Below are 16055 nucleotides of genomic sequence, written 5' to 3'. Positions count from 1 at the left end.
ATAAAACAGCACTTTAGTTGCACAGAAAAGAGAAAGTAAAATAATGTGATACGTGACATTGTAATAACAGAAAAACTCTAACTGCATCCATGATTCTTCATTTGATGTACTTCACGGTTGATGGCTGAAATATCAGGATGTAAATTAAGTCCAATACATCTCTACTGCAGGCATTTTGACATGACTTCCTCTGCTAGGTAGGATTCCCAAAGTCCATACAAAGAGTTGTACTCAAATAGAAACAAAAGTATTGTAGTGGCTCTAATGTTGTATGCAGCACAGAGGCTAGGAAGATTTTTCAGTGCAAATATGAGTCTCAGTCAAGCAGAAAGGGAATGACAGCAGCAGCTTTAGTTCGGCATATTCAGTAACACATTGAATCTGTCTTCCTTTTGAAATGAGCCTCTGGAAGCAGACAGCCCTTTTCTATGATGATGCAATTCATGTTGTGGATATATATTCTTTAGCTAATTCTATACCTTTATCCTTTTGCAATATGGGCTTTTCATGAATGACTACATGACCTGCCTTTCTGTTTTGCCTGTTTATGGACCACTTGATCATACTTTGGAAATCTCAAGCCCTGCTTTGATTGCCGGAATGTTCTCCCTTTTCTCTTCACCCTCTACCTAGAATATTTTCTAGGTTCACCAAAGCTTTCTTTAATGCCCTTTAAATTGCAGTTACAGCTGAGGAGAAGGCCACACTTAAGGGGAGTCCAAGGGTGCAATATTCAGCTCTCAGTGGATGATAAACTTCACATTTCTGAAATAACTGCTGTGAGAAACCCTTCATTATATTAATTTGTATACTTCCAGTTATATAAATATGTGCAATCTGTCTACCTGTAATATGTTCTCTTTAGTTCTGAAGCCATGGAAAAAAATAAAAGCATGTCATAGCTTCCTAGAGAACTTGTGCATTCTGCTGACTTTTTATGATCACTCTTTTCTCTGTGCAAACATATTTATTTATTTATTGGCATTTGTTTACTGGGATAGTCCACTGGGCTGTTAAGAGCCTATTTTCAGCGGAGGCCTGGGGAGAAAAGTTCCACACAAACTTTCTTCAACAGACCCCTCAGACTCTTTCCTGCACTCATAACCCAGGTGATAATTTGTGGCCATCTATCCAATTATCCAGACTATAATTATAATAAACTATATAATATAATTATATAATTATAATATATAATATATTGTATTATATATATTTTAAAATATAATATAATAATAATATAGTATATTATAATTATATAATTATAATAGACTGTACAATGCTGAGAAGACAAACAGAGCTTTTAGTTTCTTATAGTAGCTAAGAGTACTAAGACCTGATATATTCTTGTGAGGAAATGTTGAGATCTATTGAGTTGGTTAGGTCCTTAGCAGAGTATGTACCAAAGAGGGCATTATATTCAAAGATGGGCTTAATAATGGAGGGATAAATGGGACTATAACTTTTTTGGACCTTGAAGGGTGAGAGGTTGACATAATGGTTAAGGTATTTACCTTGCAGACACAAGGTGCAGGGTTTGATTTTCACATGGGGTAACTGGCTAGGCTTAAAATGGCCCACAAGGGCAATTAGCCTAGTACTAATCTATGAACCTAAACTATGATCCTATGAAAAGACACAGCAAATAATAAGTGAAGCATTTTATAACCAACACAGAGATATTGTGATCAAAAGAGAGTCAAATATTAACATAGGTAAGTCCCCAATGACTGTGTCAGATTTAAGTGAACACTATATGTATGGTTAGTCCTAGTAATGGCAGATTTATCAAAATAAACTATGCTGCATTTCTTGGACTTGAGTAGAAAGCACATGATGTACACACCCAACATTTGTTTGGTCTAGCCCTTGTTGGAAAATTTGAGTATCAGAATCAAATTTCAGAACTGCTCCAAGTTTGCAATCAGCTGTAGTTCTCCAATATCAGCTTTCATGGCACAGAAGTATATTCCAAAGACAAGGGCACCCAGGACAGAGCTCTGTAGGACATCACTGGTGATGCTGTTCTTTCTGGAGAAAGCACCCCAGATTTTAATGATATGGGTTCTGTCAGGTGGTCAGTTACCTGTGCATTGCATTATGTATGGGTTAATGGCGAGTTTGTAGAGTTTGTTAGTAATAGGAAGATTGTACTGAAGGCCTTGGCAAGCTCCAGGGTGGGTCCATAGCTAAGTAACTTTTTTAAAAAACTCACCCAGGCTGTGCATACATGGCCTGCATTTTACATAGCCAAACTGGTGTGTACCCAGGGATATAAGGTCACTGGTATCATTGTTTATTAGTTCAACTATAATGCATTTCACAACATTGTAAATTATAGTACTGATACTCATAGGCCTGTAATTCCCAGGGTTAATAAAGGCACCTCCTTTATGTAACCCTCCTAGAGCCAGTGTCCTCATACCATGCCCTAACTTTCAGCATGTGTTTACATCAAGTGCTCTAATACTCTACAGTGATTATCCTATATATCAGTGTGTGTGCAGACTGAATGAGCAGCATTTTGTTGTATTTCAATGCAGTTCATTGAAAGCTGTTCTATTTGTACTGTGTTGGATTGGTGTTCATTGCAGTAGGAGATTTCAGTTTTGCCCACTGTTGAATAACCATAAGTTTGTATATTAAAGCAAGGGTGTGAGTGTGTCTGTGCAGGGGGGATCGTCCCATATGGCAGTGCAGGGGACATGTCCTTCTGCAAAAAATATAAATATTTTTTTAATTTAGTACTCTTGAGTTATGTTGCAAAATGTAAAATGTAACCTGCAGCATGATAATTCAGTGTAACATGTAAACCATATGTATTAGTTCAGGTTACATGCTATATCCATTAGCTACATCATGATTGCTAAATTTATCTACCTTATGAAAGGTTGGAATAAAACCTTCCAAGAGTATAAAATGTTTACCTTCCTATTTCTAAATATGTTTTCAGTAAGATAGCATAACAAAAAGGCATGAGTTGAAGTTACTTTCTGATGCAGAAAATAGCAAGTATTCACAAAACCTAACATGTCAGATTATCACAACTGGCTACACCCAATAATGTGTTCAAACATTTCAGTAAACTATAGTGCTAATAGATGACAATAGCTAAGACTGAGGCAATCTTTCTTTATGAAATAGACACAAACATACCTTTCAACCTCTTAGAGCAAGAAATCTGGACAAAGCCATAATTAAAAGTAGGACAAAGGCCCAAAAATAGGGAGAATTTTTAAGTATTGCTCTTACAAACTTAGAAAGTTGACAGAATTACAGGTATGAAGTCTGAAACTCAAATGCCTGTCTTTACTTTCTGAATTTAATCTTTAATGAGCTGCCACTAATTTGCCAGAAGGCCACATTTTTATGAAAAATGGACCAACAATATGAGGCATAAATCTGGACATTTTGTGAAAAACTGTACAGTTGAGAGGTATGGCACACAAACAAGTCAGCCTACTAGATTGTAAAGGCAGGTAGTTACTTTGATTACTCTGTAAAAATTCCTTAAATACTTTTCAGTAAGTCCATCTAAGTCAGGCACCTAACTTTTATGTTGCTTATGGCTCACTAATCCTATACATTTCCAAAATGCCTTTGCCATTTCTTGAATGAAATTTTTGACTTAATACTTTATACTCTACAGACATATTTAATTAACAGCCAGACGCCTCAGGAGCTTCATCTGTTCAATACTTTCTTCACCATTGCACATAATTTCTCTCTCTCTCTAATTTTTAGTTTCTTTGTAAATTTTTGTGTAATCTGTTCAAAACTGCTTGTAAATCAGCACAATGTTTATTATACTGTGTCATAATATTTTAGATTTTAATCTATACCTATTTCTGTTCTTGCTTTCAGTCTGAGCCAAACAGCTACAGATGTCATTAAATCAATCTCGTATTGTTTCCAAGGTCAAAAATCCATTACTCAGTGTCAATATGTTCTGTACTTCATTATTTTTAACAAACATTGAAAGTAAGGAGTTCTGTCCTCTACATGATCTTAACTGCTATGAATTCAGGGTTGGAGCAAGCAATGAAATCAAGGGTCAAGAATTATTCAACTCAAACTCATTCACAAAACTGATACATACTGACTACAGAGCAGTATTATGTGTTTGAATCACTATTAAATACTTCCATGTGCATTGCTTTCCACTCCATAGTGCTAAGTACAAAATAGAAGAAAACTTTTGATAAACCTGGTCATTTCCCCAATGCTATCACTTTCAAATCTATTATTTAGTGGACAGGTACTATGGTCCTGCATGAGATCAATTTGTTTTCTTTATGTTCTTCATGTCTCATTAATTATCCCATGTCTTGAACTCCTGTTCCATAAATATCCTGAATCATACTCAGAATAAAAGGAGGTATTCGAAAATGAAGGTCACAGTTTTGGCATTCTGAAATACACTCAGAGTCACTTCCTAATGGGACACTAAGCTTTAGCTTTAGAGAATTGTGCCATGCAACATTTCCTGTGTTGTAAGCTCCAGTAGGTGGCTGACGAATTCTAGATGCACGGTACATCTGTATGACAGAAGCGCTTACTGTTATTAAAGTTAATAGTTGTTTTATCCAACATGTGTTACAAGTGGCATTTTATTAATGAATTTCCCTTGATCTTGTTATTGTTACATCATGTGTCTAACCTATTAACAACAGTGAGTACATGGTCATTTTAAGATATGTTAGATACCTGTATTTGTATCCACTGTCATTCAAGGTTTTGTTAGTGGGAGCCAAACTGAGCATGAAGTGAATCAACTAAGCAAAGTCCCATATACTAAGGTAAAAATGAAAAAAATATGTTACTGCATATATCACACTAAGACAAAAATACTCACGATGAAAGCATTGGAATAGCTGGTATTTCTTCACCGACATAAATTATTCCGTTTTCAGCAATTGTTGGTGTAAAATGTATGCCTGCTACTCGTGTTACCTTGTTCCCAGGAAATGAAAATAAGGCTTTTTTACTACAATTGTTCTGAGACCAGTGCCAAGCTTGGCCTCCTATTATCAAGCCTCCGCCTCCTTTTACAAATTTTACCAAGTCTCGAGCTTGATTTTTATCAAAATATGCATTTGTGCAGTAAACGCTGATAGAGTCATTGAAACATGTGAGTGAACTGACATTAAGATTTTTTTTGCAGAGATCTTTAAACAAGTTATCAAAGCAACTCTGAATTCCAATTGAACCAGCTTGCATTGGATTCATCCATTCAATAACATTTCTAATAAAAGTGAAAAACTTGGGATTGTTTAAGTATGCTTCATGGCCTATAGCCACAATCTTTCCATCGCCGTAACATGAAGCAGCAACCAAAATGTGACCTTTTCTATTTACCACAAGAGGGAATGCATTTTCTCCCATTATCATTATGTCACATGGACTGCAACTCCCACTAAAGTCAAAACATTCAACTTCCTTCACCACTTGTTTGTATACTGCTTTATGATCCATCTTCCAGCAGGGTCTTGTACCTATAATGAAACAAGGATAGTTTAATGATCAGCTACTTCATTTATAGTGTTTTTAAAGGATTACATGCCTTAATATACAACAAATGACATTGTCAAGTGAAATTTATGATTAATAGGTAAACTTCATTTCATTGAAAAGCACAGCTTAGCTTATATATGGCTGTTCAGGCACGCTCCCTTAAACGCTTTTACACATTCCTGGGTTATAATCAAAATATAATTGATAATACTTATACTACACATCTATATTTGAATTTTCAAATAAATTCACAAACTACGCTACAGTTAAATATTTAAAGCCATCTACTTAGCTATCTACATAGCTATCAACTAATGTATATAAAAAATGGAACAGAAACAAGCCTTCCTCACTCCCTTATCTTTTTATTATCTATAGTGAACTCCTTAGAATGCATTTAATAACTATTAACTCTCATGTCCCATCTTAACAGTGATAACTTTTATCTGACATTCCAAAAATTCTGAACACGGCACCTACCCTATTATTATTTAGTTATTTACAATTTGATGACCATGTGGGTGAATTGGTCTACTGACACTTTTTGGTCATGACTCAGGCTCATAGAACATTATATAATCAGTCTGAATGGAATGCATTTTTAAGTAAAAAAGTTACATTAGCAGTATTTACATTAATTTGTGCCAAAATATGTATAAAGTACAATGAGGGTGATTAATTCAATGGCAAAAATGAAATAGGCATTAACCATTAGCCAGATAACAGCTGCAAAAGAATTCAGTAAGGAGATATTCCTTAATTGCTTTTTTTTTAAAATTTTCACTGGATTCTTGTTTTTGACTTTATAAGGTAGATGACACCAGGTTGCAGGCCCTGGTATGGAGAAACTCTTTCACGCAGTGTGGATTTGAGTGGTGAGCATACCGAAGAGAGGGAGCTGTCTTGTGTGCATCTAAGGTCATATAAGATTTCTTGAATAGGGAGTTTCCTTTCTAGTGGGGGACAGTAACCTTGTTTTTGAACCTTGAAAATCAGTGTGCCCAGGAGAAAGTCATGCTAGTTACTGAGAGACAGTCGGCATTTTCTAGTAACTTACAGTGATAAAATAAGGGGTCTGCTAATAGTATGAATTTTCATATTTTGTTTTTTACCATTTGTTCTCTTTGGGCATTCTTTGCTGAGTGCAAGACAATAAAAGGAAGATTGTACTTGAGTTTAGGTATTAAAATGTTTTGGCAATAGATATATGGTGTTTTGGGGAGAGAATGTGAATGATCTTTCAGTTGAGTGAGAACTTGTTGCCTATATTTTGTGTGTGTGTGTGTGTGTGTGTGTGTGTGTGTGTGTGTGTGTGTGTGTGTGTGTGTGTGTGTGTGTTTATATGTGCACAGGAAAGAGATGAGTCAAGAATAAGTCCAAGGTATCTCTGTTCTGAAAAAACTGCAAGAAAGACCCAGCCAAGGTAGAGTCATCACTGTGTAATATCTCAAACCACCTGTGGTGGAGGCCAATGGGATATACACAAATGACCCCTTAAGGACATAACAGTGCTTCAACTACATGGCTTTTGAATGCCTAATACTTTTTACTTTTTAAGTCTGTATTGGTACATTCAGAACAATAAATGCAAACCCACCAGCTGTAGACATGCCATGTTTTGGCCTTTTTTAAAACTCACCATTTGAGCATAAGTGGATTGTTTTACATCAGATATTTCTCATTAGACTGTGTGGTACTGAGAAGAGGGACAGGACATTGAGATGATCTGCAAAGATTTTACAGTTGAGGCTGCTGACTGATTTAGTGAGATGGCATTACATTTCTTCCAGTTAAGACAAGTGTTTGCACAGATACATACGGAAAGGAGCATTATACTAAATGAGTTGCCATATCAGTTCTGAGTATAGTGAAAGGATTACAATCCTAGATTTTTGATGCAATATCTTTGGATATAAGCTGTGCAATGAATAAGGACTTCATTATAATAGTAGGTACATGGTGACTAAAGGACATTTCATTGTTGCCATATGTTCCATGATCCCTAAGATGTATTGTCAATGTGATAGCTTCAAGTGAAGTCATGCTTGCCAGAGGATATGATGATACACTTTTGGCTATATAGTTTTAGTCCATGGTTTTGATATCAGTTATTTGTTTGGGACAGGCCCTCTTGGAATGCATCAAAATCCCCAAAAGCTATGGACTCTGAAACTCAAAATTTTGAAATAATGCTGAATATAGAGGAAAATAAATGCAAATCACAAGCTTTGCATAACAAAGGGAAATAAAGAAATAACACTTTGCAGGAAGCATACACCTTGTACACTGTAATAAATATGTTTCTAAATTAAAAGTTGTACATCCCAATGACTAGGTAACAAACTGATTTCAGTGGAAAATCCCTATATTTTCAAAGATTTTTCCCCAAAACATTCCAAACTAAATGAGCTTTTTCAATTTCAATCTCTTGGTTAACAAAAATAAATAAATAAACAAAGACAAACATTTCTATATAAATAAATAAATGAATAGCAAATTGCCTTTTTGGACTGTTCTATAATGGTGATATTCATCCAAAAAGGTACTAGTGATCATTTACTGATTGAGTCACATCTGCCTTATTGGCTGTTTGGGCAGCTTTTCCATCTCTTTCAACTTTCTGGTTTAAAAGCCTGCGTTTGCTCTTATTTTTCACCTTTCCTGTAACTAGTCTAGTCCAGATACAGATTTACTGTATCAAGGACTGTTTCTAAGCTTCTGAGCCCGCCAAACCTTTCTGTGTTGGAGGGAAGCCTTCTAGCTTATCAGTGAAAGTGGTAAGCACTAGATAGCCTATCTACCACTGGAGTGGTTTCTGGCCCAGAAATTGTAGTTTATTAGCCGTTTGGCAGTTTTTCCATCTCTTTCAATTTTCTGGTTTAAAGGCCCATGTTTGTGCTTATTTCCCACCTTTCCTGTAACTAGTCTAGTCCAGATACAGATTTGCTGTATCCAGGACTGTCTGTAAGCTTCTGAGCCCCCTAAGCCTTTCTGTGTTGGAGGGAAGCTTTCTAGCTTATCAGTGGGAGTGATAAGCACTAGGTAGCCTATCTAGCACAAGAGTGGTTTCTGGCCCAGAAATTGTAGTTTATTGGCCGTTTGGCAGTTTTTACATCTCTTTTAACTTACTGGTTTAAAAGCCCCCATTTGCACTTGTTTCCCATCTTTCCTGAAACTAGTCTAGTCCAGATACAGATTTGCTGTATCTGGGACTGTTTGTAAGCTTCTGAGCCCCCCAAGCCTTTCTGTGTCGGAGGGAAGCTTTCTAGCTTACAAGTGGGAGTGATAAGCACTAGGTAGCCTATCTACCACAAGAGTGGTTTCTGGCCCAGAAATTGTAGTTTATTGGTTGTCTGGGCAGTTTTTCCATCTCTTTCAACCTTCTGGTTTAAAAGCCCATGTTTGCGCTTGTTTTCCACTTTTCCTGTAACTAGTCTAGTCAAGATACAGATTTGCTGTATCCAAGACTGCTTGTAAGCTTCTGAGCTCCCCCAAGCCTTTCTGTGTTGGAGGGAAGACTTCTAGCTTATCAGTGGGAGTGGTAAGCACTAGGTAGCCTATCTACCACAAGATCCAGGTACATATTCTTAGTTTTAGCACTTGAATTTGCTTATTCCTGCTCAGCACTTGTTCAGAACTTGTTGTTAGCACTAAATAAGCACTCAATCTTCTTCTTTACTTAGAGGAATACAGTTTGTGTACTTACTTTCTCACTTGCTTAGAGAAAAACAGCTCTTATACTCACTTTTCTTACTTGTCTAGAGAAAAGTAGTTTTTTATTCAGGCATGTCCAAGGGTCAGCTCCCAGTGTTCTTTCCTGTCTATCTGATGAATCAGGTCTATATTACACCATAGAATGCTTAAAAAAGTGAATGGTGATTAACTGACCCCATGTAAGTGAAAGCTTACAATGTGGAAACCTCAGAACAGCGATTTTTTTCACTGTTCCGAAAAACAAAACAAAAAAAACCCCTTTAAAATATTACATAAAGTGGGGGCTTCATGTCCCATACCCCCAATGTGGGGGGCTGTGCCCCCACCCCCCTACTTAAATATACCAACTCCGAGATCGCACTACACTACTGAAAATGGCAAAGTAATGGAAGCAGCCAAGCAAATTCTTTCCCAGGATAAGAATTTGCTTAAAAGCCACTTCGCTATCTTGCCTTTTCGTTCTTTTATGTTTGATCAAGACGCATTTGACAGAATGCATCTGTGATCACGTAATAGGAACCTGATGAATCTGGGCATCTTGGGGCAATGTAGCCATTGCCTCATGTACACAGACAACCCTCTACTCCTACCACCCAACACCACAACCTGTGAAAGATGCACTTATCTAGCCAGACTGGAGGTAAAGTTCTCTCCAACCAAGACTGAACTTGACAGTCAAGAGGAGAAGGTAAACACTTGCACCACACCACACTCATCACACAGCCCCACTAAACCTACACCACCAAAATCCACACATAGAAACACAAAAACATTCACAGAGGCTCTCAATAATAATCTGCACAAGAAACAGAGACCTCCAAAGCAGAAATGAAGCAACCTCCACCCCCCCAACACAACCCAAATGACACATAGCTCACAGCCTCAGTGTGCCAATAAGCCACAGCCCATAAGGCAAAACAGTGTACCCAACACACTAGTCATAGGCGACTCTATAGTCAGGCACACTGATGTACCACTCACCATGCTAAACAAAGAGAAGGTTACTGTCAGCTGCCTGTCAGGTGCCAGGATCCGCCACATAACCCATGCACTCAGGACACTCCACAACAAGTACAAATATGACTCTGTCATTGTCCATGTTGATGTCAATGACCTGAGATGTACCTCCCTGGACTACATGAAAAGAGACATGGAAGAGCTCTGCAATCTTGTAGACCAGGCAGGTATTACCCTAGCCCTGAGTAGCATCCTGCCATCGCCCAGAATGATACCGCAGTACAAAGACAAAATCATTGACTTCAACAATTGGCTAAGTTTCTGTTGTCATTCTAAGGGGATCCAGTATCTGTCTGCCTGGGACGACATGGTCGACAGACCATGATGCTTTGCCAGAGATGGCCTGCAACTGTCGCCCCTGGGATTCTGGATACTGGCTAAGGGTCTTGCTGCCCCTATAGTGCCTTTTTTAGGCAAGGTTCAAAGGACAAATTCACCACCGTAACAGGAATAAGCAAGCAAAAACTGAGGGTACTGCTACTCAGTGCTAGAAGTCTAAATCTCAAAATGCACTCACTCGAGGCACTCCTTAAAATGGAGAACATAGATATCTGTGCAGTGACTGAGTCCTGGTTTAAGGCTCTAGAGAACACCCCTGCATTACCAGGCTGTAACTCATACCACACTTTCCAGCCATCTAACCTGGATCAGAACACCAAAGGTGGAGGTGTGTCCATATTTATTAAGGATATCCACACCTCCACGCTAGTTGCGCAGCATAATGCATCCAAGGTTATCCAAGTGCAACTAACTCTGGGTAAAAATGCAATCCAAATTATTGCTTGCTACAGATCCCCCACCATGCCCCAGGATTCCCACTCCTCTTTTCTTGATATACTGGAAAATATTAGGGTTCAACCAAATCCCCTAATAATGGGCGATTTCAACTACTCCACCATTAAATGGGAAAACTACTCATGTAGCAACTCCTTTCTGGAATTCATAAATTCCAATGCTCTGGATCAACGTATCCACACCCCCACCAGGGGCAACAATATCCTAGACCTAGTCATTACCAACATGAGTGACCGGTGTTCCACACCTGAAGTCAACTCCTCATTGGTCAGATCCGATCATAAGCTAATCACCCTAGATATCTGCATCACATCCCCACCCACCATTAAGGAAACCACGGTAAAAAATTTCTCCAAAGCCAACTTCATGCTTCTTAAGACAGAAGTGGCGAACTTCATGACACCCATGCAGATGGGCAATACAGTTATGACTGCTGAATCCTACATAAATGCACTCTATAAGCACTTACACTAATGCATGGATTGTGCTATCCCAAACAGAACCAAGACCTATCCTCCAAAAAAAGGAAGCCAATCTGGTGGTCCCCTGCCATAAACAAACTCTACAACAGAAGGAAGAAACTGTTGTAAAAGAGAGTAAAATCCCATGAGTGGAGGAGCTCCCTGGTCAGCCTCAGTAAGAAGCGGAGATCCCTTATAAGATCCTCCAAAGCTAGCTACGAAAACAAAATTGCTAATGATTCTAAGGGCAACCACAAAGCATTCTATAGCTGTGTCAAGATTCTCAATGGCAACACCCAGATCTGCTCTGAGTTACAGCACAACTGCACAAAAATTACAGAACCAACTGATATTGCCAACATCCTGGCAGATAGGTTCAGTGCTAACTTTACCCCCCTCTCACCCCATAAAGGGCCCATATCTATACAGGAAGAATGCAGAGTCCCTGTAATCACATCTATACAGGTAAAAGCTGCACTCTCTAAAACCAAAAACACAGCATCCATGGGACCGGACAACGTCCCAGGCTGTGTTTTATACAAACTTCAGAATGAACTGGCTCCCACCTAAGCACCATGTTCAATCATAGTCTCACATCAGGCTTTGTGCCCACTGAATGGAGCACAGCAGCAGTTATCCCACTCTGCAAAGGGGGAGCGACCACTGATCCTGGAAACTATCGCCCTGTTAGCCTGACGAGCCTGTTCTGCAAGGCCATGGAACGTATCATCATGGAACTCATAAACAAAGACATTGGTAACCTCCAAACTCTGAACCCCACCCAGTTTGGATTTGAGAAAGGCAGATCATGCCTTCTGAACCTGATCAACTTTTTAGAGGTAGTCACTAAAGTCATAGACGAGGGTAAGGTGGTTCACACAGCCTATCTTGACCTCGCCAAGGCTTTCAACACCATCCCCCATTCTGGAATTATAGCTAAACTCACTAAACTAGGTATAAATCCCTACATCACAAGATGGGTTGCCAACTAGCTCACTGACAGAATCCACATTGTAAAAGTTGCAGACTCCAAATCTGACTTCAAACCAGTGACAAGTGGAGTATCACAGGGTTCAGTCCTGGGACCTCTCCTGTTTGGTATCTACTTCTCTGAAGTACAGGCTAACACAGAATGCCTCTGGCTAATGAAGTTTACAGATGACTACAAACTAGGAGCCATAGTCGATTCCCCAAATGATGTGGACATCCTACAGAAGGGCCTCACTGAGACAGATGTCTGGTGTCAGAGGAATGGCCTCAAGCTCAATGCCAAAATGTGCATTGTCATCCCCTTTTGTAAAAACTCTGTATCTATGCACTACCACATAAACAGCAGTTTATTTAATGCCAAATTTGTGATAAGAGACCTTGGGACCCAGGTGGACAGCAGTCTCTACTTTGATAATCACATCACCAAAGTAGTCAGGAAATCCTTCTATGTGGCACACCTCATCACAAAAGGGTTCTCATCCAGGAAAAAAGAGGTCATTGTTCCCCTCTACATGCCACTCATTAGACTCATTATAGAGCACACTGCCCCTTTTGGAATGTACCTCACAAGACATCTGCAGCTGCTGGAAAGGCCACAGAAGTACCTCACAGAGAGGATTACTGGCCTCAAACAGATGCCCTACACTGACCATCTCAAAAAACTCCAGCTTTACTCTGTAGCATATCACCTATTCTGAGGAGATCTCTGCCTAACACATAAAGCTATGTTATACCCAGAGCTGTTGGACATGCTACACCTTAAGAAATCCCAATCCCTCCAAGCTACATGCTCTAGGGACCTAAACCATGTCACCACAATAAACAAGACATGCTGGAGGGATAGATTCCTGTCGCAGAGACTTCCTATACTCTGGAACAAGCTACCCATCTATGTCAATCAAAGTTCCTCATTAGCACTCTTCAAGAAAAATCTTGATGAGTGGATGGGAACAAAGAAATTCACCCCGGGGATCACTTCTGTGGCTCTGCTCAACAGGGGCACAGGAAATGAACTTTCTTGGGTGTGGTAAGTTAGGTTACCTTGTTGGCTAGGATTACTTAGGCCCTTGGGCTGATAGCCTAGTACCTACCTATGAACCTATGAACTTTATCACTCATGCAATTTAATGCTCATTTTTGCTTGCTTGCTCTTTATTGGAGCAATGTCAAAGAAATGCTTTTTTCCTGCCAGTGTACCATGTATTTCATTTGTTTCATATTTAGCTGATCAATCTTTCTTCAGTGCGCAGTGTCTTATGAATGAGAATAATAAAGCCAAAAGGTATACAGGAGAAGTGCCCCGCACTGAGTGTAAAGGGTGCTTGCCCACACAAAAAGTACTTTTAATCTATTTTTCTGTTGCCTTCTCAGATTGTACAGTTTTGAGTATATGAATTCAAAGCTTTTGTGTGTTTGAAGTGTTGAGTTTCAAGGAGTTGCAGCTGAGTGCTTCAGCAGACATAGCAGAGCCATCAAAACCTGGGTCCTATTATACGTAATTTGAAACTAGCTGACACAGCTGACCAAGCCTGGCAAACCGAATGATACCTTGCATTTCAGTATGTTAATGGTAAGAATATGTGCAACAAGATGGAACATTCATAACCTGTAGGTTTTTCTGTTTTAGACTTGACTGAAAAATGTGACTGACTCAGAATTATCAAATGCAGATTATATCTTACTTAAAATGGTAAAACATAAAAAGGCTAGTAGACTTGTCATTTTGGTTAAAGGCACACTTACCTGTTATCATGATCCTATACAATTTCTTCCATTACGAGGTTATAATGTATTGGCACTTTATGTACCAAATAGGCGAATATAATTACTAAAAGTCTTACACATGCATAGTATGTACTTTGTTCTAAACCTTGCATAAGAGAGAAGATTCACTGGGTAACTAAAAACTTTAAGGGTGTGGATATAATTACATATCAACTGAGCACTCAAAGGCTGGGCCAATATAATTTCTAAAGGTCTGTTATATACACATCCCATATAACTTCTTCTAAAATTTAAATAAGAGAGATGACTCACTGCGTAACTAAAAATTTTAAAGCTGAGGCTATAATTTCATGTGACCTCATCACTGAACGGTGTAATAACTCTGACCTTTTACAGCATGATCAAATCAGTCACAAAACCTAAACTTATAGGCAGATCCTCAGGTAAAGATGCATTTCTGACAGGATACCTTGCACAACTCTTATTAAAGATGCCATGTAAGTGGTGTAACAGGTAGTACACCCTCCTTTGGTACAGGAGGCAGTGGGTTATATTCCCATACCAGGTAAATCAGTTGCTGACATTGTAGTGTGGCATAAGGGGGTTCTGTCCTTCAGATGAGATGTTAAATTGAGCCCTCATCTGCTTGAGTTGGTGGTATCTCAGATGGATGTTAATGATTCCACAAGACCTATCAAACAGAGTAGGAGTTCCTTATATATATAAAAAAACACTGTGCACAATCCTATTTACAAACTTACATATTTGCATATTTATAGTGTACAGATTTGCATTCCTTTCCATTATCGTCATACAGTCATAGATATCTTACTTTTCATTATTATGTTAAACTTCTAGCTTCATTATCTTATTTGACTCCCCCACTTCTTTTTCCACACCCACCATCTAATTTTTCTTCAAATTACTGCTAGTCTCTATTTACCATTAAACATGATTTCATTTAGCCTTTGATTCCAAATGGTCCACATAACATAAAATATTTTTAGAGGGATGTAATAACATATTCAGTATTGCTTTGAATGTTTCTTTCTGATGAAACAGCTCTACAAAGTCTTGTAGAGCTTTGAGCACTGCCCAGGTATTTGCCTCTGTACTATCCACCATCGTGGATCATCTTGAGTGCTGTTCTCCCAGCCACCACTGTATTAGGAATGGAACAAGCACTCTCCTAACAAGTAGGGAAAGTCCTCCAATGTCCTGGCCAAACTTCCCCTAGTAGTAGTACAAATACCATCTAAGTCTCCCCTGAAAAAGAGGCTACTAGCCTAGTGACACTAACCCAGGGCACATTCAGTGTTTAGAAGTTTTGTAATTAATGTTACTGGGTCTATATCAAAACATCGAAGTTTTAAAACTTCAAATGTTCTAATATTGACCCGTTTTGAGTGAATGCTAAAATAGCGAAGCTGCAGAATGCCAAATTCTTTCCTAGGGAAAAAAATAGGTTGGCCAGTTCTGTGGCTTCGCTTTTTTCAGCACTGTGGTGGAAATTTACTGGTCGGGTTCAGGTAAGTGTGCGATTGTGTGGTTGTTAGGATTAGGGTGCAGGTTATGTGAGTTAGGGTTAGGGCATGGGTTAGGTGAGTTAGGGTTAGGGCGCGGGTTAGGTGAATTAGGGTTAGGGGCGAGTTAAGTGAGTTAGGGTTAGGGCGTGGGTTAGGTGAGTTTGCAATAGTGATGGACCTTAGGGTTAGGGTTTGGGTTAAGGTAAGTGGATAGATAGTAGTGTATGTATAGTTTAGTGTAGGGTTAGTTGTAGGATTATAAGGGGGTATTGTGTGTGTATTGATGCTTTTTAGGTGTGCTTGTGTTGTGTGTATG

At 38.8% G+C, this 16055-nt stretch overlaps 1 protein-coding gene across 2 annotated transcripts in view; it reads right to left on the bottom strand.

The window, feature by feature from the left end:
* LOC122806471 (TRPM8 channel-associated factor homolog) overlaps positions 1-16055 on the bottom strand; it is a 653565-nt gene that overhangs the window by 446284 nt on the left and 191226 nt on the right. For both annotated transcript variants that reach the window (XM_044076949.1, XM_044076942.1), the window contains exon 2: positions 4853-5492. In XM_044076949.1, coding sequence (XP_043932884.1) covers positions 4853-5472 — 620 coding nt within the window. In that variant the 5' untranslated portion in view covers positions 5473-5492. The remainder of the gene's footprint in view (positions 1-4852; positions 5493-16055) is intronic.

Source organism: Protopterus annectens, chromosome 1.part1 (genome assembly GCF_019279795.1).
Source record: "Protopterus annectens isolate FY-2018-M chromosome 1.part1, PAN1.0, whole genome shotgun sequence".
Taxonomy (NCBI): Eukaryota; Metazoa; Chordata; order Ceratodontiformes; family Protopteridae; genus Protopterus; species Protopterus annectens.
Note: the sequence above shows the minus strand (reverse complement) of the source record. Positions and strands in the feature narration are given on the sequence as shown.